The sequence below is a fragment of the Narcine bancroftii genome, chromosome 1, assembly GCF_036971445.1.
Source record: "Narcine bancroftii isolate sNarBan1 chromosome 1, sNarBan1.hap1, whole genome shotgun sequence".
Classification (NCBI taxonomy): Eukaryota; Metazoa; Chordata; class Chondrichthyes; order Torpediniformes; family Narcinidae; genus Narcine; species Narcine bancroftii.
Window position 1 is genome coordinate 200,053,830 of NC_091469.1, and position 16,328 is coordinate 200,070,157.

At 42.3% G+C, this 16,328-nt stretch overlaps 1 protein-coding gene and 1 long non-coding RNA gene across 3 annotated transcripts in view; one reads left to right on the forward strand and one right to left on the reverse strand.

Annotated features, from left to right (window-relative positions):
• LOC138737446 (uncharacterized) overlaps positions 1–16,328 on the forward strand; it is a 52,353-nt gene that overhangs the window by 9,399 nt on the left and 26,626 nt on the right. For both annotated transcript variants that reach the window (XR_011340931.1, XR_011340928.1), the window contains exon 3: positions 14,942–14,980. This is a non-coding gene — a long non-coding RNA (uncharacterized lncRNA). The remainder of the gene's footprint in view (positions 1–14,941; positions 14,981–16,328) is intronic.
• Positions 8,274–16,328, reverse strand: part of mvb12ba (multivesicular body subunit 12Ba) — a 287,792-nt gene continuing 279,737 nt past the window's right edge. The window contains exons 10-11 of the mRNA XM_069888146.1: positions 15,398–15,476; positions 8,274–8,487 (exon numbers count right to left, since the gene is read on the reverse strand). Of these exons, the coding sequence (XP_069744247.1) occupies positions 15,444–15,476 (33 nt within the window). The 3' untranslated portion in view covers positions 8,274–8,487; positions 15,398–15,443. The remainder of the gene's footprint in view (positions 8,488–15,397; positions 15,477–16,328) is intronic.

The following is a 16,328-nucleotide window of genomic DNA, read 5'->3' on the forward strand; positions in this document are numbered from 1 at the left end:
CCTGTGGTGGAGGCATGTTCCACTTGATCTGTAAGACAGACAGCTTAACAGCTATCCGACTCCTGAACGAACTCACAGGAGTAAAATAATATTGGCCTGCTCTGTTCTAAGCGATATTTCGGTAATCTCGGAAGTCGACTGGGTTAACTTGTGGGATACGTCGCAAAGCAACTCTTTTCCCCTCTGTGCTTCGATATATTTGACGACGAACTACGAAGGAATTGGATGAACATAGTGAAAGGGTGGTTGGTGTAACGAGAGGTGTGAGACCATAAACCTATACGACAGAGGATCATTCGGTCCATCGAGTCTGCTCGGCCATTCAAATCACTTCTTTCCTCCATCTTCTCCCCATGACCTTTGAGCTGGCGAATCAAGATGGACTGTATGTTCCTTCCTGTATTGTCACCGTTTTTGGATAATCGAGGTGAACATCTTTAACTGCCGAATCCTCTCTTCTGACCCTTTTCTTGCTTGGATCTGTACGGGTTTCTACCGAAAGCTCTCGCCTCTCTCCCAGTCACCCCCGGGACATTGACACCCACGTTCTGGTGATCGGTTGATTCATTTCACCCTTTGTAGTAATCTCGGTGACTTGGTCTGAGTGAAGTTTCACTCTGAACGATCGTGCGGGATCAATGCCTCACCTAAACTGTCTTGAAGAATACAGTTTCTGCTCTATTTCATGGAGGTTAGATTGATGAAAACACGTAGCGGCTTTGTAAAAGTCAACCTTCCCGCTTTTCCCCCCATCCCCCAACCAAATCAGCCAGTTTATGATTTAAAAAAAACTGCAGATGCTGGAATTCTGAAATTAATACAAAGCAAAATAAGTACATAAAAATTTCAGGTCAAAGGTCCAATATATTTGATCCTATGCCTGCATGTGTTTGTAACAAACATCTGAGTCCTCACTAATGCTAAACCAGTCAAAATAAATCGATTAAAATCCTTTCCAGGAATAAATACCTAATTCTGGAGAGAGTTTTCCATTCGTGGAATAATAGTGCCTCAAGTGAGGGAGAAGTCGCACAGGAAGACTCATAAGACTCGCTAACAGTTCAACATCAATCTATTTTCCTGTCCTGCCTTGTTGACGAAGCAAATAGCAAGAAACCCCTCACACGTGGGCGCAAAATCTCCAGCGCGATGTGATTTGGGGAGCTCACGTCGCCCACAAGGGACAGGGTAACGGGGATTGAGACAGTTTTCAGCCGCCGAACATGGCAGAGAAACCAAGCCGATTTAGGTTTGACACGAAGGTGCAGGGTTCTGTCCAACTCCACATAAAAAGTATGAAAACATTATTTTTTTCCAAGGTGGGGGGGGGGGGGAACAACCCACGTTTTCCCAATTGGTGGGAATCTCATTCTTCGCATGAACATTTTGTTATGAAACATTTTACGTGAGGGGGGAATATCAGGCCAGACAGGGGAGGTGGGATGTATTTAACTCTTTATCCATATTATGCTGACAGTTTAGATATAGAGAGACCTGATATTAGCTCCCCTGACAGCGAGGATACTAAAACGTTTATGTCCGTTTAATATTCCCCATCCGCTTCACATATTAGTTTACTTCTACGCCGCGTCTCAGAACAGAAAAGACAGGGTGTATGCGGTCGAACGTTCAGAACGGGTCACTGCCGGCGCTTGAAGTGTATTTTCCAGTCGATACACAACATCTCTCTTTTACCAGTAACTTTCTCTCGTTCAAGAACATCCCCACCCCGACAAAACACCGATTCTAAGCCCGACACCCCAAGCAATGCTCCAAAGAAAAATCCAGAACATAAAGTTCGCCCAAAACACATCTAATTTTAACTCGAAACCTCTCCAGCAGTTTGGGGCTTGCACTGAAATCTTAATTTGTTCAAATCACAGAGATGTATATTCCTGATGAAAATGATCCATTGTGGAATAAATGTCTAAAAAAATTATATATTAAAAAAGAAAATGTATTTATCTGTTGGATAATAACTACAATTTTCGTTAATTTAATCTTTTTATAGCAGAAACCAATTAAGAGTTTTTAAATGTACAGTCTGTTTAATATTTAATGGATAGCCGTACCCGAACAGTGTCGTTTTCGCTGCCGTTTCTTTAAATATTCAATGATCAAAAGTCGCTGTTTAAATATGATAACTCCAATTGGCAAAAGTTACGAACTTGTTTGAGACCATCTCTTTAGTTGAAACCCTTGGCCTGTTTCATACATCGGAAGTAATTCTGTTCCATATTTTCTAGTTTGGAGATATCAAAACAGACAAATTATTTTAATTGGATATATGGCATTTGAATTCGCTAATTGATTCCCGACGCGAAGATTTTTTTTCTTTGAAAGGGTGACCGAATGGATTAATTCTGCCATCCTAAACATGCGGGATTAATCTCCAAAGAGCTTCAAAGCTCGCCGCTGAATGTTGTCAGAGCTCAGATAGAAGGGGCTGTTTATAATCTGTAATATCCACCTAATCAGAGAATTCTTGCGTTTTGTTCAGCCGCCACATCAAGGTAATTCTCCAAAACGTGCGCATGCAAAATCGCGAGCGCCAAGTGAATATTGAATGACATACTTTTGTTGGGTTTTGAGGGGATTGACTGAGGTTATTTAAACCGCCCCGAAAAGAAAGAGCCTATCCGTTTGGCGATCAATGAGCATCGTGCAGTGTACGTGACCTGCAGTTAAACGGAGCCATCTCCTTGCAGTTGTCTGGACAGGCAGTTCGTCGTTTAAGGTTTCAACTAGTTCCATGGATGAATAAAAGAAAGTCTGCCTTTATAAGCGAAAAGCCATAAAGATTAATCCATGGGTATTTGAATGATTTCGTTTTTCACCCTGTAAGCGGTGCAAGGTTAACTCTTGCTGCAAACAACGGATGGGGAAACATTGATTTTATTTATTAGGGAGGGTTCGTGAGCTTCCCCTACCACGCGTGCCCATGTAGATGAAGGTTTTAGATCAGTTTAAAGCTGGACACAATCTTCAGGAGTACTCGGCAAGCCGAGCAGCATCATTGGGAGAGAAAACATATTCGATTTTCCTCCTTTCTTTCCCACTGGCGCTTCTCGTGTCTCTGCCTTTAGATCGGTTTAACATGGATTTGTTTTCCACAAACACGGCGCAATAACGAATCCCGTTTGAAATTCCCTTGCTATATTAGTTTTGACAATTATGTGTTGCTCTGAGGAGGGATCTGGGCTTGGATGAAACTGGTGCAAACTGCGGAAAGATGGGCGAGAGAATGGTCCGCTGACCCCAGCCTGGTAATGCGAGCGAGATCTAAGGCAGTCACCATCCTTTATTCCTAGTCCTAACCAACTCAACACCAGCATCATTACAGAAAGTCGCCTCAGGGGAATGGAGCGAGAAATTCTTAATACAAGGTCCTTACTGGGGATGGACAGGGAGAGCGCTGATTTCCACTCACTCCACTCCGGCCTGTCCAAAGTGGGAAGACACTTCTCGCCACAACTTCCTCGGCACAAACGCTTTGGACTTGGCATCAGTCAACGCCGTCCAGTTGTAGAGTCCAAATCCAACCTTGAGGGGGAGGTGAGGGTTCTTGCGATTTGCTAGCGTAGAGACAGTTAATTTGGGGCCACTTCTGTAAAACCGATTATCTGAGTTTTGGCCTCGAATTTAAGTGATAATTCGTGTAAAGCAGCAATGGAAGGAGAGAGCACATTTATACAGATGGGCGGCAGAATTTAACACTTGCCCCCAAGGCAAAATTCCACCGCTTGAAATTTTGAGTTTCTTCGCGCCCCGTCTCGCATTCCCCTCCACCCCGAATGCAACATTCCCCTGTCACCTTCATGCCCGACTCGAGAGCAACAGGAATTAAAACTGTCGGGTAGATTCATTTCAATCTGTTCCTTGTCGCGACATGGTGCGAGTTTACCTTGATGGCATTTGACCCGTTTCCGTTGAAAATTAAAAATAAAAGGTTCCCACACATACCGTCATTGCAAAGAACTAATCGCCTTGGAGTAAACTGCATTTAACGGGAAAAAGAACTCCATATCTGTCCGAGTGGAGCAAATTAGGGCGTGAGAGACACGGTGTGTATTGGCAACCCTTCATCGCGAAAGGCGCCGGCGAACGCGACAGAGGGGGCGCGGAGATGAGGAGTGAGAGTTCGGTCATGTCCCATTATTTCCTCAGTGTGCAACGACCAGTGAAGGGAGGGGAGGGGGCGACAGGTGTTGAACGAATGGGCCATTTGAACAGGTTGGATAAATAAGCTGCTTCAATTGACAAAAAAGACCAGGAGTGGAGGGCGCGGGTTAAGGGAAAGGCCAACGAGAATCTGATACCTTTTTCTTGAAAATGTTGAGCAGTGGAATCTCATAAAAAACGGGGCGGATAAATACTTTTTTTAATGGAGTTATGGAGGGAGAGAGAGAGAGAGAGAGAGAGAGAGAGAGAGAGAGAGAGAGAGAGAGAGAGAGTGAAAGAGAGAGAGCTACCGAGGAACCCAGCATCCGGGGTAGAAACCATGTATTTGCGATCTCCCACAGTGTGATCAGGAAAAATAGGAACACATGGAAAGAAACGGGATTGGATGTAATTTGGGAAAGTTGACCAGAGAGGTCCAACACCTTGTGTCTCTATATCTTCAACCCGCGAACAGCAACGTGGTGCCGTTTTATCTCTATGATCTATGTTTAGATCTCAGTTCATTACTGCCTCACATTCTGGACGATTAAACACGGAGTGTGTAGGGATTATAATTCAATGGGGATGGTTGGCAAAAGGACTTGTTGGGCATCGCTCATCCAACAATGGGACCATCCCGTGCTTTTTCGGTATGCCGCCCAACTCTCCCTGCTGAGATGAGCAGACAAACCCGTTGAATGGAGCTGGCCGTAACGTGCAAGTGTTGTGTCAGGGGCTATATCTTATTTAATATATATATATTTTAAATCCAGGAGGATCCCATCGAGTTAAGTTTATATACACTCATCGTTTCCGCCAGGGACTCGGGACAATCGGTGCAAGCTCACATACCTCCAGAGCCAACGACTTTCGAATTTTAGATCACCTTGATGGTTAAATCGATCGCTTCGTTATATCCCTCGTTAATTCCATAAATCGGGCATCCATTTCCTTTTCCATTCCAGTGGAGGCTACCTTGGTGAATATATTTAAGACAAGACTGGAAGGATTTTTTTTACATAATAGTGATACAGGGAAAAGGCAAGTCGGTGTGGATGAGTCTATCATCAGATCATTGAATTGGTGGAGCAGGCTCGACGGGCCGGATGGCCTAATCCAGCTCCTATTTCCTATGTTCTTATATCGCACTATTGCAAGTAAGGGAAAATAGAAACATGGTCAGTTCAGGTGGTTACGGGCCACCACACAACGTGAAACACACAAACTGCAGATACTGGAATCTTGGATGAACTAAGAGAACCGGTCAGTCATCGACGGTGGAGAGAAATGGGCAGTGATTTCTCCCCATAGATGCTGCGTGGCCTGCTGAGCTCCCCGGGCTTCTCTTTGTTCACCATACAAAGCGCAATGATTAAGTTTAGACTGTAAAGAAAAAGAAAATCGCGAGTTATCGACTCAAGACCATTCTCTAAAGTTAATGTAAGGACCAACGCCAACCAGAGATCAGCGACCCACGAATTTTCTCTTCTCCTTGCCAACGTGGCGGCACATATCACTCCGTTCAAGTTTAGGCTTATTGTCAGATATCCTTGGGCACAGTGAAAACAATTTGTTTCGCGAGCAGCCCAGCAAGTCGACTCTCACATGCAGTCCAAAGTGGAAGGGCAACGACACATGACGAAGTGCAGCGTGAGGGTGTAAGTTCGGGGAGTACAATAGCCTTGTGAGGTTCATTCCGGAGAGAAACTGAGCGTGGAGGTGCGCCGTTTCACACTCTTGAACCTTCTCTTCCAGAGACGGGAATGGGGAAGATAGTTCTTCATTCCCCTGTAATGATTCCCCAATGAAAAGAGAGAATGGTGGAAGCGCTCGGCAGGTCAGGCCACATTCTCGGGGAAGGTTTCAGGACCAGAGGGGGTAATAACGGGGTGACCATTGGGCCATTGATAACGGGTTATCTGCCAACCAGTCGTTGGGAGCAGAGCGAGCACCCAGACCAAAGAATGTAGGAGTTGCGAAATGTGCCCGCCAGGACATGCGATCGCGTCCAAATTCCACTTATTTGAGGCATCCGTCAGAACGAAAATCCCGCTTCTTGGAGGTCCCGCCAAGTGATTCAAATTACATTTGTTTAAATATCATTCCCGGTTTCGATAAAACCGCCTGGATTTGATGTTTACTTTAACCGGCGGCCTCTGGTAAAACTAAAACTGAGTAGTGACATCCCAATGGGGGGGGGGGGGGGGGGTTGAGCAGACAGGTGCCCATATGCTCAGGGTGAACTTTAGACTTGAACGTTCAGTGACAGGGTCGAGACTTTCTCTTGTGCGTAACTTCAAAGCACTGTCAATTGGCATGGGGGTGGGGTCAATTTAAATTCAGCTGACAGTTCCACTATTGCTTCCAATACGAGTGTGCGGTGCTCCAATTCCCTTTGAAGCATCTTAGCCAATTTCTGCGAAATAATTTAGAAAATAGATTTGAAACGGACCATCCACTGACTGCCTTGAAACGGTGCCTTAAACCGCACCCCCCCCCCCCCCCCCCCCATCCCCATCAGACAGTTTACGATCAGGAGGATTTGAAGAGATGATAAACCCCCTACCTAGCAAGTATCACCAGCGAGTAGAACTAGTAGGTTAATGGGTGATTAAGAGAAAGCAGAGGCCAGACACAGTGATTAATCGTTGAAGTCCGAGCGATTACCTTGTCGGTTAATAATGTCATTATGTGGCGTTCAAAATCGGGTTCAAAGAAGGCGCCGACCTTTTAAGAGTGTTTCCAACCCAATTTGAAATATAATGGGTTCCATGTAGGCCCGGTGAATGAACCATATCCCCGCCTAAAGCTTAGATTCACGCCTTTAACAGATAAAACTCATTTCTTCAACACGTGCCATCGGCGGGAAATAACCAAACGTTTTAGAAAGAAACCTCGCATCGGCTACAACAGATTGACTCGATTCTGTATCAGATCAAACGAAAGTCACGCAGTTAATTCGTTTGAGATCTTCTCCATTCGTTGGAACTTTTCTTAAAAAGTAAAATTAACCGCGAATAATTAATTTGAAAAAAAAATTCAAATGTCCGCTCTTTTTTTCCTGCCAACTTTTCAATGATGAATAGCCACTCTGCAAACAATTGTAAGGGTTTTATGACGGTGGTCAACATTTGTCGATAATGTTGTTTTGTCGCATCCAACCTTTATCTTTATAGAGGTGACTATTATCTATCTCCACGCGGTTATTTGGAGCTTGACAGGAGGGGAAATGTTCCGGCATCGCCGTCCAATGTACGTTCCAAGAGTGCTGGACGCAAACCCTTTTCCTCCCTAATTGGGCTGTGCAAACCACTATGAGATGGTGTTTGAAAATAACCCTTCCAATATATTCAAACTTGTGGGGTAAGGTGCGGGTTTGGAAGATGAGGACCATTTTAAATCCCTTTAAACAGTGTACGGGAGGCTCGGAGCCTTAAACCAACATTCGGCGCTAATCAGATCATTCAGAACGGACATGCCGTCAAATTATTTAAAATCATTGCATAAACAAAACTAAAATCGAGACCCCCAAAAAAAACACCCCACGACGCTCAGTTCAGTAACAACCCGGGCAGAACAAATATTTAGATACGATTGAAATTACACATCAGACAAAAGGTGACTTTCAGTTGCACTTTTGCACTTTGTAGAATATGTCGAAGCCTTCCTGGATTACAGGTTTCACCAAGTGTGATTGGGTATTTAATAGAAATGAATTTTTTGACCGAACCAGTCATTAATATTTAATCGCGCCTAACACCTTAAGTCGTGAAAAGGAATTTTAAGCATTCTTCCCCCCCCCCCCCCCCACATAAGGGCAGTCACCACTGAGGGGCCGAATGCAAATAGCGGAGAATCTGCAACGAGTCCTGCCCCTCGAGGTTGAGAGGAGGGGTGCGGGCAAGAACGGAGCAGCCAGCGTCGAGAGCGGCTCTGTTTGCTCCAAGCAACTGTTCGGGAATATTTCACCCTGCAAATTAAATTCTTAACATTTATCTCTTACATTTTACCTTAAATATCAGCAAGCACAATCAACCTGCTAAATTATCGAAATTTTATTGCAAGAAACTCGAAGTAATATCAGACGGCAGCGCAGTCCCCCTTTCCCCACCTGAGTGCCACTGCATGCAATTGTTATTTTGTATTAAATGTCCCGCCCGTTCTCATAATGCTAATTAATTCATAAATTAAACCAGACATGAATGGCAATCGCAAAGAACACGCCACTCACTGATCGACTTGCCTCCGTCTCGGTCGAACTCCTGGGTCAATCCGCTTTCTTTGCTGCCATCTCCTGGATTGCAGCCGCATTGCTGCCGTACTTTTCTATTCGGAGAGACCCAAAGCGAGGGAAATTATGTGTCCATGAGCAGAGAAGGGAAGCCGCTTTTCCAGTTTGAAACAGCATTTTTCACTAACACGCCATTTGATTTTGACTGTATGGGATTAATTATGTAAAATCGATTCTAAATAATTTCCACAATCCTCCCAAAAATATGCAAATAAGGTCCATTAATATCAGTAGTTATTAAGAGTATTGGCTCTTTTGAAATAAACGTATTATAAATGAGAAAATGCACAAAATTTCACGGTTCTTTCTTTTAACTTTTTGATCTACAGTATTAAAGCAGGAATAACAATTATTGAGTGCCCTCGAGTCATCTTTGATGACAGCGTTTAAAGAATTTCCATGTAAATATGATCGCTCAAATCAGTATCATTCGCCTCAAGTTTACCTGAGAGAAATAAATCAGAAAATGATTAAAATAGACAAAATATAGGAAAGGGGAGGGAACATTTTCCCAAAGTTGCTACAACTGCCCGTAGGGGGCAGTATAGGGCTGGATGGGAATTAATTAGAGCCCTGTTTCTGATTACATTACGTTGACGATCTATTTAATGGAAGAAATCACTGTCAATGAACTCATCAGCTAATTCTATTACCATTGTGTTTCAGCATTGTGAGCTACTTTCCCTGTACTTTGAAGTCATTGTTTTCCTGTTTCCAAGTGACGAGTTTGCCCTTTACAAAGTGGAATGGTACAACCACATTTGAATCAATGCTTAACAATTTTAGGTGTGCCTCTACCAAAACAAATCAGCAGTAAACTGAGTCACACCCAAATCTGAATCCGGTGAGGTCTAAAACCAAAGATTAGGGCAATCATTTTGAAAAAAAAGAATGGGGGGTGGGTGGGGCGTAATTTGGAAGCTATAATCATTAATTATCTCCAAATCCTGTTGGGTCAATCGTCTCTGATCAGAGACTGCATCAGCACCCACTGACTAATGTTGGCTCCCATCCTTGATAATACTATGTCCAGACTTGATTTGAAATCCTTACTCAGTCCATGTGGTGCTGGAGGGATTCAACGGGTCAGGCAGCAACCGCAGAGAGTAATGGTCAGTCGACCCCTCCATCCTTAAACTGATCTGATGACATGACTTACATTAGAAATGTTGGCTTCTCTTCTTCTCTCCCACTAATGTTGCTGAACTGCTGAGGTTTTTTTTTCCAGCATTTTCTGTTTTTACTTATGAGTAACCTCATGTTGATTCAATTCCACCTCACTAATCCTCCTGTTTTTAAGTGAAAATGACTGTGGATGTTGAAAATCTGAAATTCATTTGTATCCTCAATGGAAAGGAAAACCTTTTCAGGTCGATGAATTCCCCACCTTGACCATTTCATACACTCCATCAACTTATTTTTGGGAGAAGGCAGCAAAATGAGGAAGTTAAATCAGTCCATCATTATCCATACACACTACATATGAGGTGTACAAGATGTGAAACAGAAATTGATATGTTGCAAGTTGAAAGATGTTAGAAAAATGATACTGCTCAACCCATGAAATGACGACGTGGTGGAGTACAGACTTGTGGCATCCTCTCCCTCAATGTCAGCAAGAAAGACCAAAGAGCTGATTATAGACCTCTGGAGGAGAGGCAGAGCTCACTCCGTGGTTCACATCAATGGAGTTACTTCAACAGAAATTGACTCCTACTGGGGTACAGTTCCACACACTGATTCTCACTGCAAGTCATCAGGTCCCTCACCAATAATTTCATCTCCACACTTGTCCTACAATCCATTTCCTGCAACTCTACTTTATAATGTAATCTGTTTTAAAAAAAATCTAATACATTCAAACAAATGATGGATAACCCAACAACATAATGGGCACACAGTGGGCACAGACTTGGCCTCTATGCAATGAATTATTCATCTTGAGGAACATGATAATGCCTTTGACATAGTTGAAAACACGACATATCTAGAGTGCACTGTATTTAAGAAGGTGAAATATATTTAGGCACAACAGATAGGGACAGTGGGAATATGGCAATGTGATAGAGAATCAGACAGCCACATTGTACGGGAGAGCACACTCAAAGGGCCAAATGGCCTCCTTCTGCCACTTTAAAAAAATTCCTCCATGTTTTTTAACTGACTGTGGAAGATTGTCCAGGAACATCCAGCTGACATAAAGCAAGATGGATTCCCTCTAATTCCCACTACATCCATTTACAATCAGTAGCAAGGTGATGGAAAGTGTGGTCAAATGAGTGATGAAATGGCACCTCCCAAGCAATAACCTGGCCAAGAGTGCTCAGTTTGGCTTCTACCATAACCTCTTGTTTCCACATTTTGTTGAGGCTTTGTGTAAACACAGACCAAAGGAGCTGAATTGCAGAGGTGAGGTGACAGTGACCTCAAGCCAACATTGGCAACCTGTGAAAGATGCAGCAAGGAGCCCAGCTGCAACGGAGGCTGATGGGCATCAAGGGGATAACATGGCTGACGTCACAACTTATACAAAGGAAGACAGTCATGGTTGGTGGAGGTCAATCATCTCAGACCAGGATCGCCAAAGTTCCTGTGATGGGGGCTCTGCTTTCCTCCCACCCTTCAAAAACATACCTGGGGTGTAGGTTAATGGGGTGTAAATTGGCATTTTACAGTGCTGTATGTCTAAAAAAAATTTAGTTGTTCTACACATATACAGTTTATACAGAAATTTGCTATTATGCTGAGCTTTATACAGCTTTCTCTGTGAAATAATCAAAATTGGCATAATTTTGCAGTGTTGAGAAAGTAATTTGGCTGTGAACCATTCCGAAAGAGGATTTTAAATAAATAACTAATCATATGCTTTAGGATGTGCCATGACATGTCATTCTTGATTGTATAGCCCTTCATCCTTACCAAAAACCTTTGATGCTGTCAGTTTGTGCTCTAGAACCTCAACCCTGATCTGACGTATCTCTCTTTGATGGCCACATCAATAGGGGGCTGTTGAATTACAATAGGTTTGACAAGGTTTGTCCCCCCTTTCTCTCTGATATATACCAAATCAGATTCAGGCTGTGGTTCCAAATTCTCTGCTGCCTGTTGCCACTTAACCAGCTACTTTAGGCATGAAATTGTCCTTAATCTGCTCTAATAGGCACTGAGTAAAAAATATGATGTGGAAAATGGAAATTGTTCACAGTAACTAATGTCATTTAGGGAAGCAATCTGCTGTCCTTACCAAGTCTGGCCTCCGAGTGACTTTAGGCCTTTGAGCTTGCATCATCAGGGAAGCCACTCAGTTCAAGAGAAATTAGATATGGGTGTTAAAGAATAATGATGTGGAATGGTTTCCAAAGGCCTGGATTTTTCAGCTGTAAAGTCAAATATCTTTCTTTCTCAGATAGCAAGGTTAGTGTAGTGGTTAGCGCAACGACTTCACAGCGTCAGTGATTGGGACCGGACCTGGGTTCGAATCCTGTGCTGTCTGTAAAGCGTTTGTACATTCTCCCCATGTCTGTGTGGGTTTTCTCTGGGGGCTCTGTTTTTTTCCTCCCACCCTTCAAAAACATACCAGGGGAGTAGGTTAATGGGGTGTAAATTGGCATGTTGCAGTGCTGTATGTCTAAAAAAAATTTAGTTGTTCTACACATGTACAGTTTATGCAGAAATTTGCTATTATGCTGAGCTTTATACAGCTTTCTCTGTGAAATAATCAAAATTGGCATAATTTTGCAGTGTTTAGAAAGTAGTTTGGCTGTGAACCATTCCGAAAGAGGATTTTAAATAAATAACTAATCGTTGTCCAAAATTTCTGGCCATAAATCATAATTTTCTGGACATTTTGTACAATAAAATAAGTGTTTATTGCTTGGTTTATTGGTGACCTGTTGGATTTCATTAATGAAGTTTATAGATTAGTCCATTTGTTTGAAGATTGGAATTGATTTGGGTTGCTGGGGCAATGCAGGGAGTTAAGGTCTGCACCCACAACTGTGTGTGCCTGACCCAGATGGTCCTTTGTTTCTGTAATTCAATAAATGGCACATCAAAGTAAAGCCGATTTAAAAAAAAGATTAACTGGACTGTATATTCCAGATTAGTGTATGAAAGACATACCAATTATTACTTTCTTGATGCTGATTGTTCCCTTCTAAAATCAGCTGATCACTTTACTTGACACCCCTGTCTTGCCCTGAATTCATATCCTTTTATTCCCTTAACTGACACTGTTAGCATAATGGTTAGTGCAACGCTCTTGCAGTGCCAGTGACCCGGGTTCGAATACGCCGCTGTCTGCATTCTTCCTGTGTCTGCGTGGGTTTCCCCCGGGTGCTCCGGTTTCCTCCCACCCTTCATAACATACCAGGGTTGTAGGCTAATTGGAGAACTTGGGCAGCACGGGTCATGGGCTTGAAGGGTCTGTTAGTGTGCTGGATATCTAAATTTAATTTAATATCTAAATACCTGACTTGAGCAGACTCAGTGACTGAGCCTTCACAACCCTCTAGGGCAGAGAATTCCAAAGATTCATCACCTTCTTCCCAGCTAAGACCTGAATGGCTGACATATTTTATGCATTTCACTGAGATCACCTCACATTCTTCTGCACTCAAGAGTACAGGCTCTGTCTGCTTAACAAATCCACCATTCTATGAATCAATCTGAGGAACCTTTGCTGCACTCCATTAGTTGCAACTGGGATAGGGGGAACCAGGGCTTTACAAAATATTCTAGAGGTGGTCTCACCAGGGTCTATAGATGAGTCTCATTATCAGGTACATCAGGACAATTCTATCTTAAATTTGCAAGAGCAAATATTCTGATGTAAATAATTTCTTGCTTCATTTGAAATGCTTCTTGCAATCAACCTTGCAAACCCACCAATGTGATTCCTCTGCAGCAGAAGGTCAGATAAAGGACACATTCAAACATGGATATAAACCAATGAACACAAGTCATTTTGTGCAACGGATGAAAAATGGACAAAAAACCAGAAGAATGGTTAATTATCACAGAGGAAAACTAAATTCTTTTCTGAAGTTATTTTGCCAAATGAGAAACAGCATTACCAAAGCTAACATATCTCTTTAAAATAAAGACTTTAACTAATGCCCTTTACCCGAAACCATCTTTTATGAATCTCTTTTAAATAAGTCTGCAGAAAAATTATTCAGACCTTAAATTCTGCTATTTCTCAAAAAGGAATGTCATAATCTCCACCAGATAATTGTCACTAATAAACATGGGCTGCAATGCAAGCATGGTTTTTATTAAGCTAATGGCACACAGGAATGCAATCTGAAGAGCCTTTTGTTACACATTTCAGTTTGATGTGTAGCATTATATAGCTTTCATATTTGCATTTGTAGGAATAGTAGACAGTCAATTTTAGATGATGCAACCTCAATCTTTGTGTGTTTCCAATAAACACCCACAAAAATCAGGACAAACAAATAAAGTATTGAGGGAGAATCTTTGGCCCAAAAGCTGGAATGGGGCTGCATCACTGCCTGAATATCTTTGGTGGAACAGATGGATAATTCACTTCTACTGCAGTTGCCTTCCCTCCTGCATAAGCTGGTCATGGGAAGGGAATGAGGAAGGGGTTAATTATACCCCACTGACCATCCCAAAGGACCCTGGTGCTTTCCATCAAAGAAAACAATATGGCTGCTCAGTGCTGGACTGCAAGAGGTTGGTATTCACAGGTCAATCATGAGGTGAGCTATTTCTGACATCTGTGTGCAGTTTTGCATGGTTTTGAGTTATATTATTCATTCGTTATTTAAATTGCTGACAAATGGACAATTCACAGTGGTGAAAGATCACAGAATGACAAATGTTTAGGTATTCTTAACCTTTATGCTACTGCTTCATTTAAAAATTAAGGTTATGTGCTAGACTGAACAGTGGGGAATGGATTTATGATACGGGTCATGAATGGAGGATACATTTTAGGCTTATCATGGGACAGCATCCCCACAAAGTTTGGAGGTTTTATAAAAGAACAAAGTCTGAGAATAAAACAAAGTTAGAATGGTGAGGGGCTGGGTTAAAAATATCAGAAGATAATTGTACAGTGGTTGCCAAGATTATGTAAACAGGAACAATTGTAACATTTATCATGGAAATTCCTTGGCACTTCAGTCAATTAAGTCAAAATTAATAATGTTTCATACTTTTATGTGAATAAAAGTATGCTTATTTACAGGGGATAAAGATTCCCCTAGATGATTCAAACAGTTTGAAATGTGCTATCACATTTTAGAAAATGAACTTTATATCACAAGAGGGCACTGGCAAAAATCAGGATATGAAGTGATAAACATCTCAGCCTCAGATTAACCTCAGAATGTGTCCATTTTCAGCAACTGGTGGACAATTATTTACACAAGTTGAACATTAATTATGTTAAAGTACATTTGGGCTCTCAGGTGCTGGAAGCTGCAGGCAACACATTCACTTGATTCCTCTCTTTGGCAGTGAGAAAAGGAAATATTTCTGCTGTTGGAACTTCCCTGGGTAAGCAGAGGCTTTTATCACAACTATTTCATTTGCGTATTTGTATTCATAGTATTTGATGTCCTTAATAAATGTTACATATGCAAATAATCAAGTTATGTCATGGTTTGGATAAAATGTTCCCAATAAAGTGGATACAGATGGGAATCAAACATCTTGGTCATTGTGCATTATTATGTCTAAAAGTTCATATAACATCACAGCAAAATACTCAGGACATTAAAAGGAGTAAGAAACTGTGACAGAGACTGAGATTGAGATGAAACCCCATGGTCCCAAAACCCTGAATCCTCCTGACATCCAACTTGCTGGGTCCTGTAAGAATCTGGTATGTGTCAATGAAATAAAATGGATATAATTACACAACTCAACAATCACAAGAAGATTAAGTAGCAGTATTAGGCTAGGTAAACTCACCAGGTCAAGCAGCCATTGTGTATTCCTGTGTCTTAGTGAAGGATCTTCAACCAGAATCACTGCCTTTCCTGCCATGAACCTGAGAAATATAAAATATTGTGGCCTCTAAATAAAACACAAAACATACAATGCAGAGAGGCTTATGACTGTGTGAATTCATTACTTTTAATTAATCAAGTTATTAAATTTTAAATGTTTGCCCAGAAAAGCTGGTGTTCCGTGAAGGGTGGGCTATTATGGTGCAGTTACGATTGGACTACTGTCCTGGTCAAAAGCCACACCGACAGTCTGTTGAACAAGTGTTGTATAGTTGAAGTCCAGTGTCACCTGGACTTCACCTCCTGAGTCTGGTCTCAGGAAACTTTCCACTGGTGGGATTGGATGGCGTAGAGGTGGAAGGGAACAGGCAGGCAAGGATCCTAGCACTGATTCAAGTCGAGCTGAAGATCAATGCCATGAGGAATCTGATTGGCAGCTGGATGGGAAGAACATTGATCATGACTTTCTGGCATTTGATGGAGAGGGTTTGGCTCCACATTGGAGGAGGTGGCTGAAGAGAGTGAACAGTTCCATGCATGGTCTGGGTGAGAGGGATGAATGTGCTCTATGGAGTTGCAGGCCAACACTATAGAGTACGACCTTGTTGTCCCAGCAAGTACAATAGTGGAACATCAAGGACATGGTACAAGATGCTCCACAATGGTCCAAGGGAAACATTGAGCAGGAAATGATGACACTTCATAAGGTCACGACAAGGAAGCACCATTCCACAACAGGAATTCCCAGGTAGGATTCTCCGGGGTGATATAGAACAACCCAGAAATGGTTTCTGTAAACTGTTTAGGACTGAGATGTGATGGAACTGAAATCTTTAATTCAATTGATGGAATTCTCTACTCTTGAGGGACATTGGGGCTTAGTAATTGAGTTC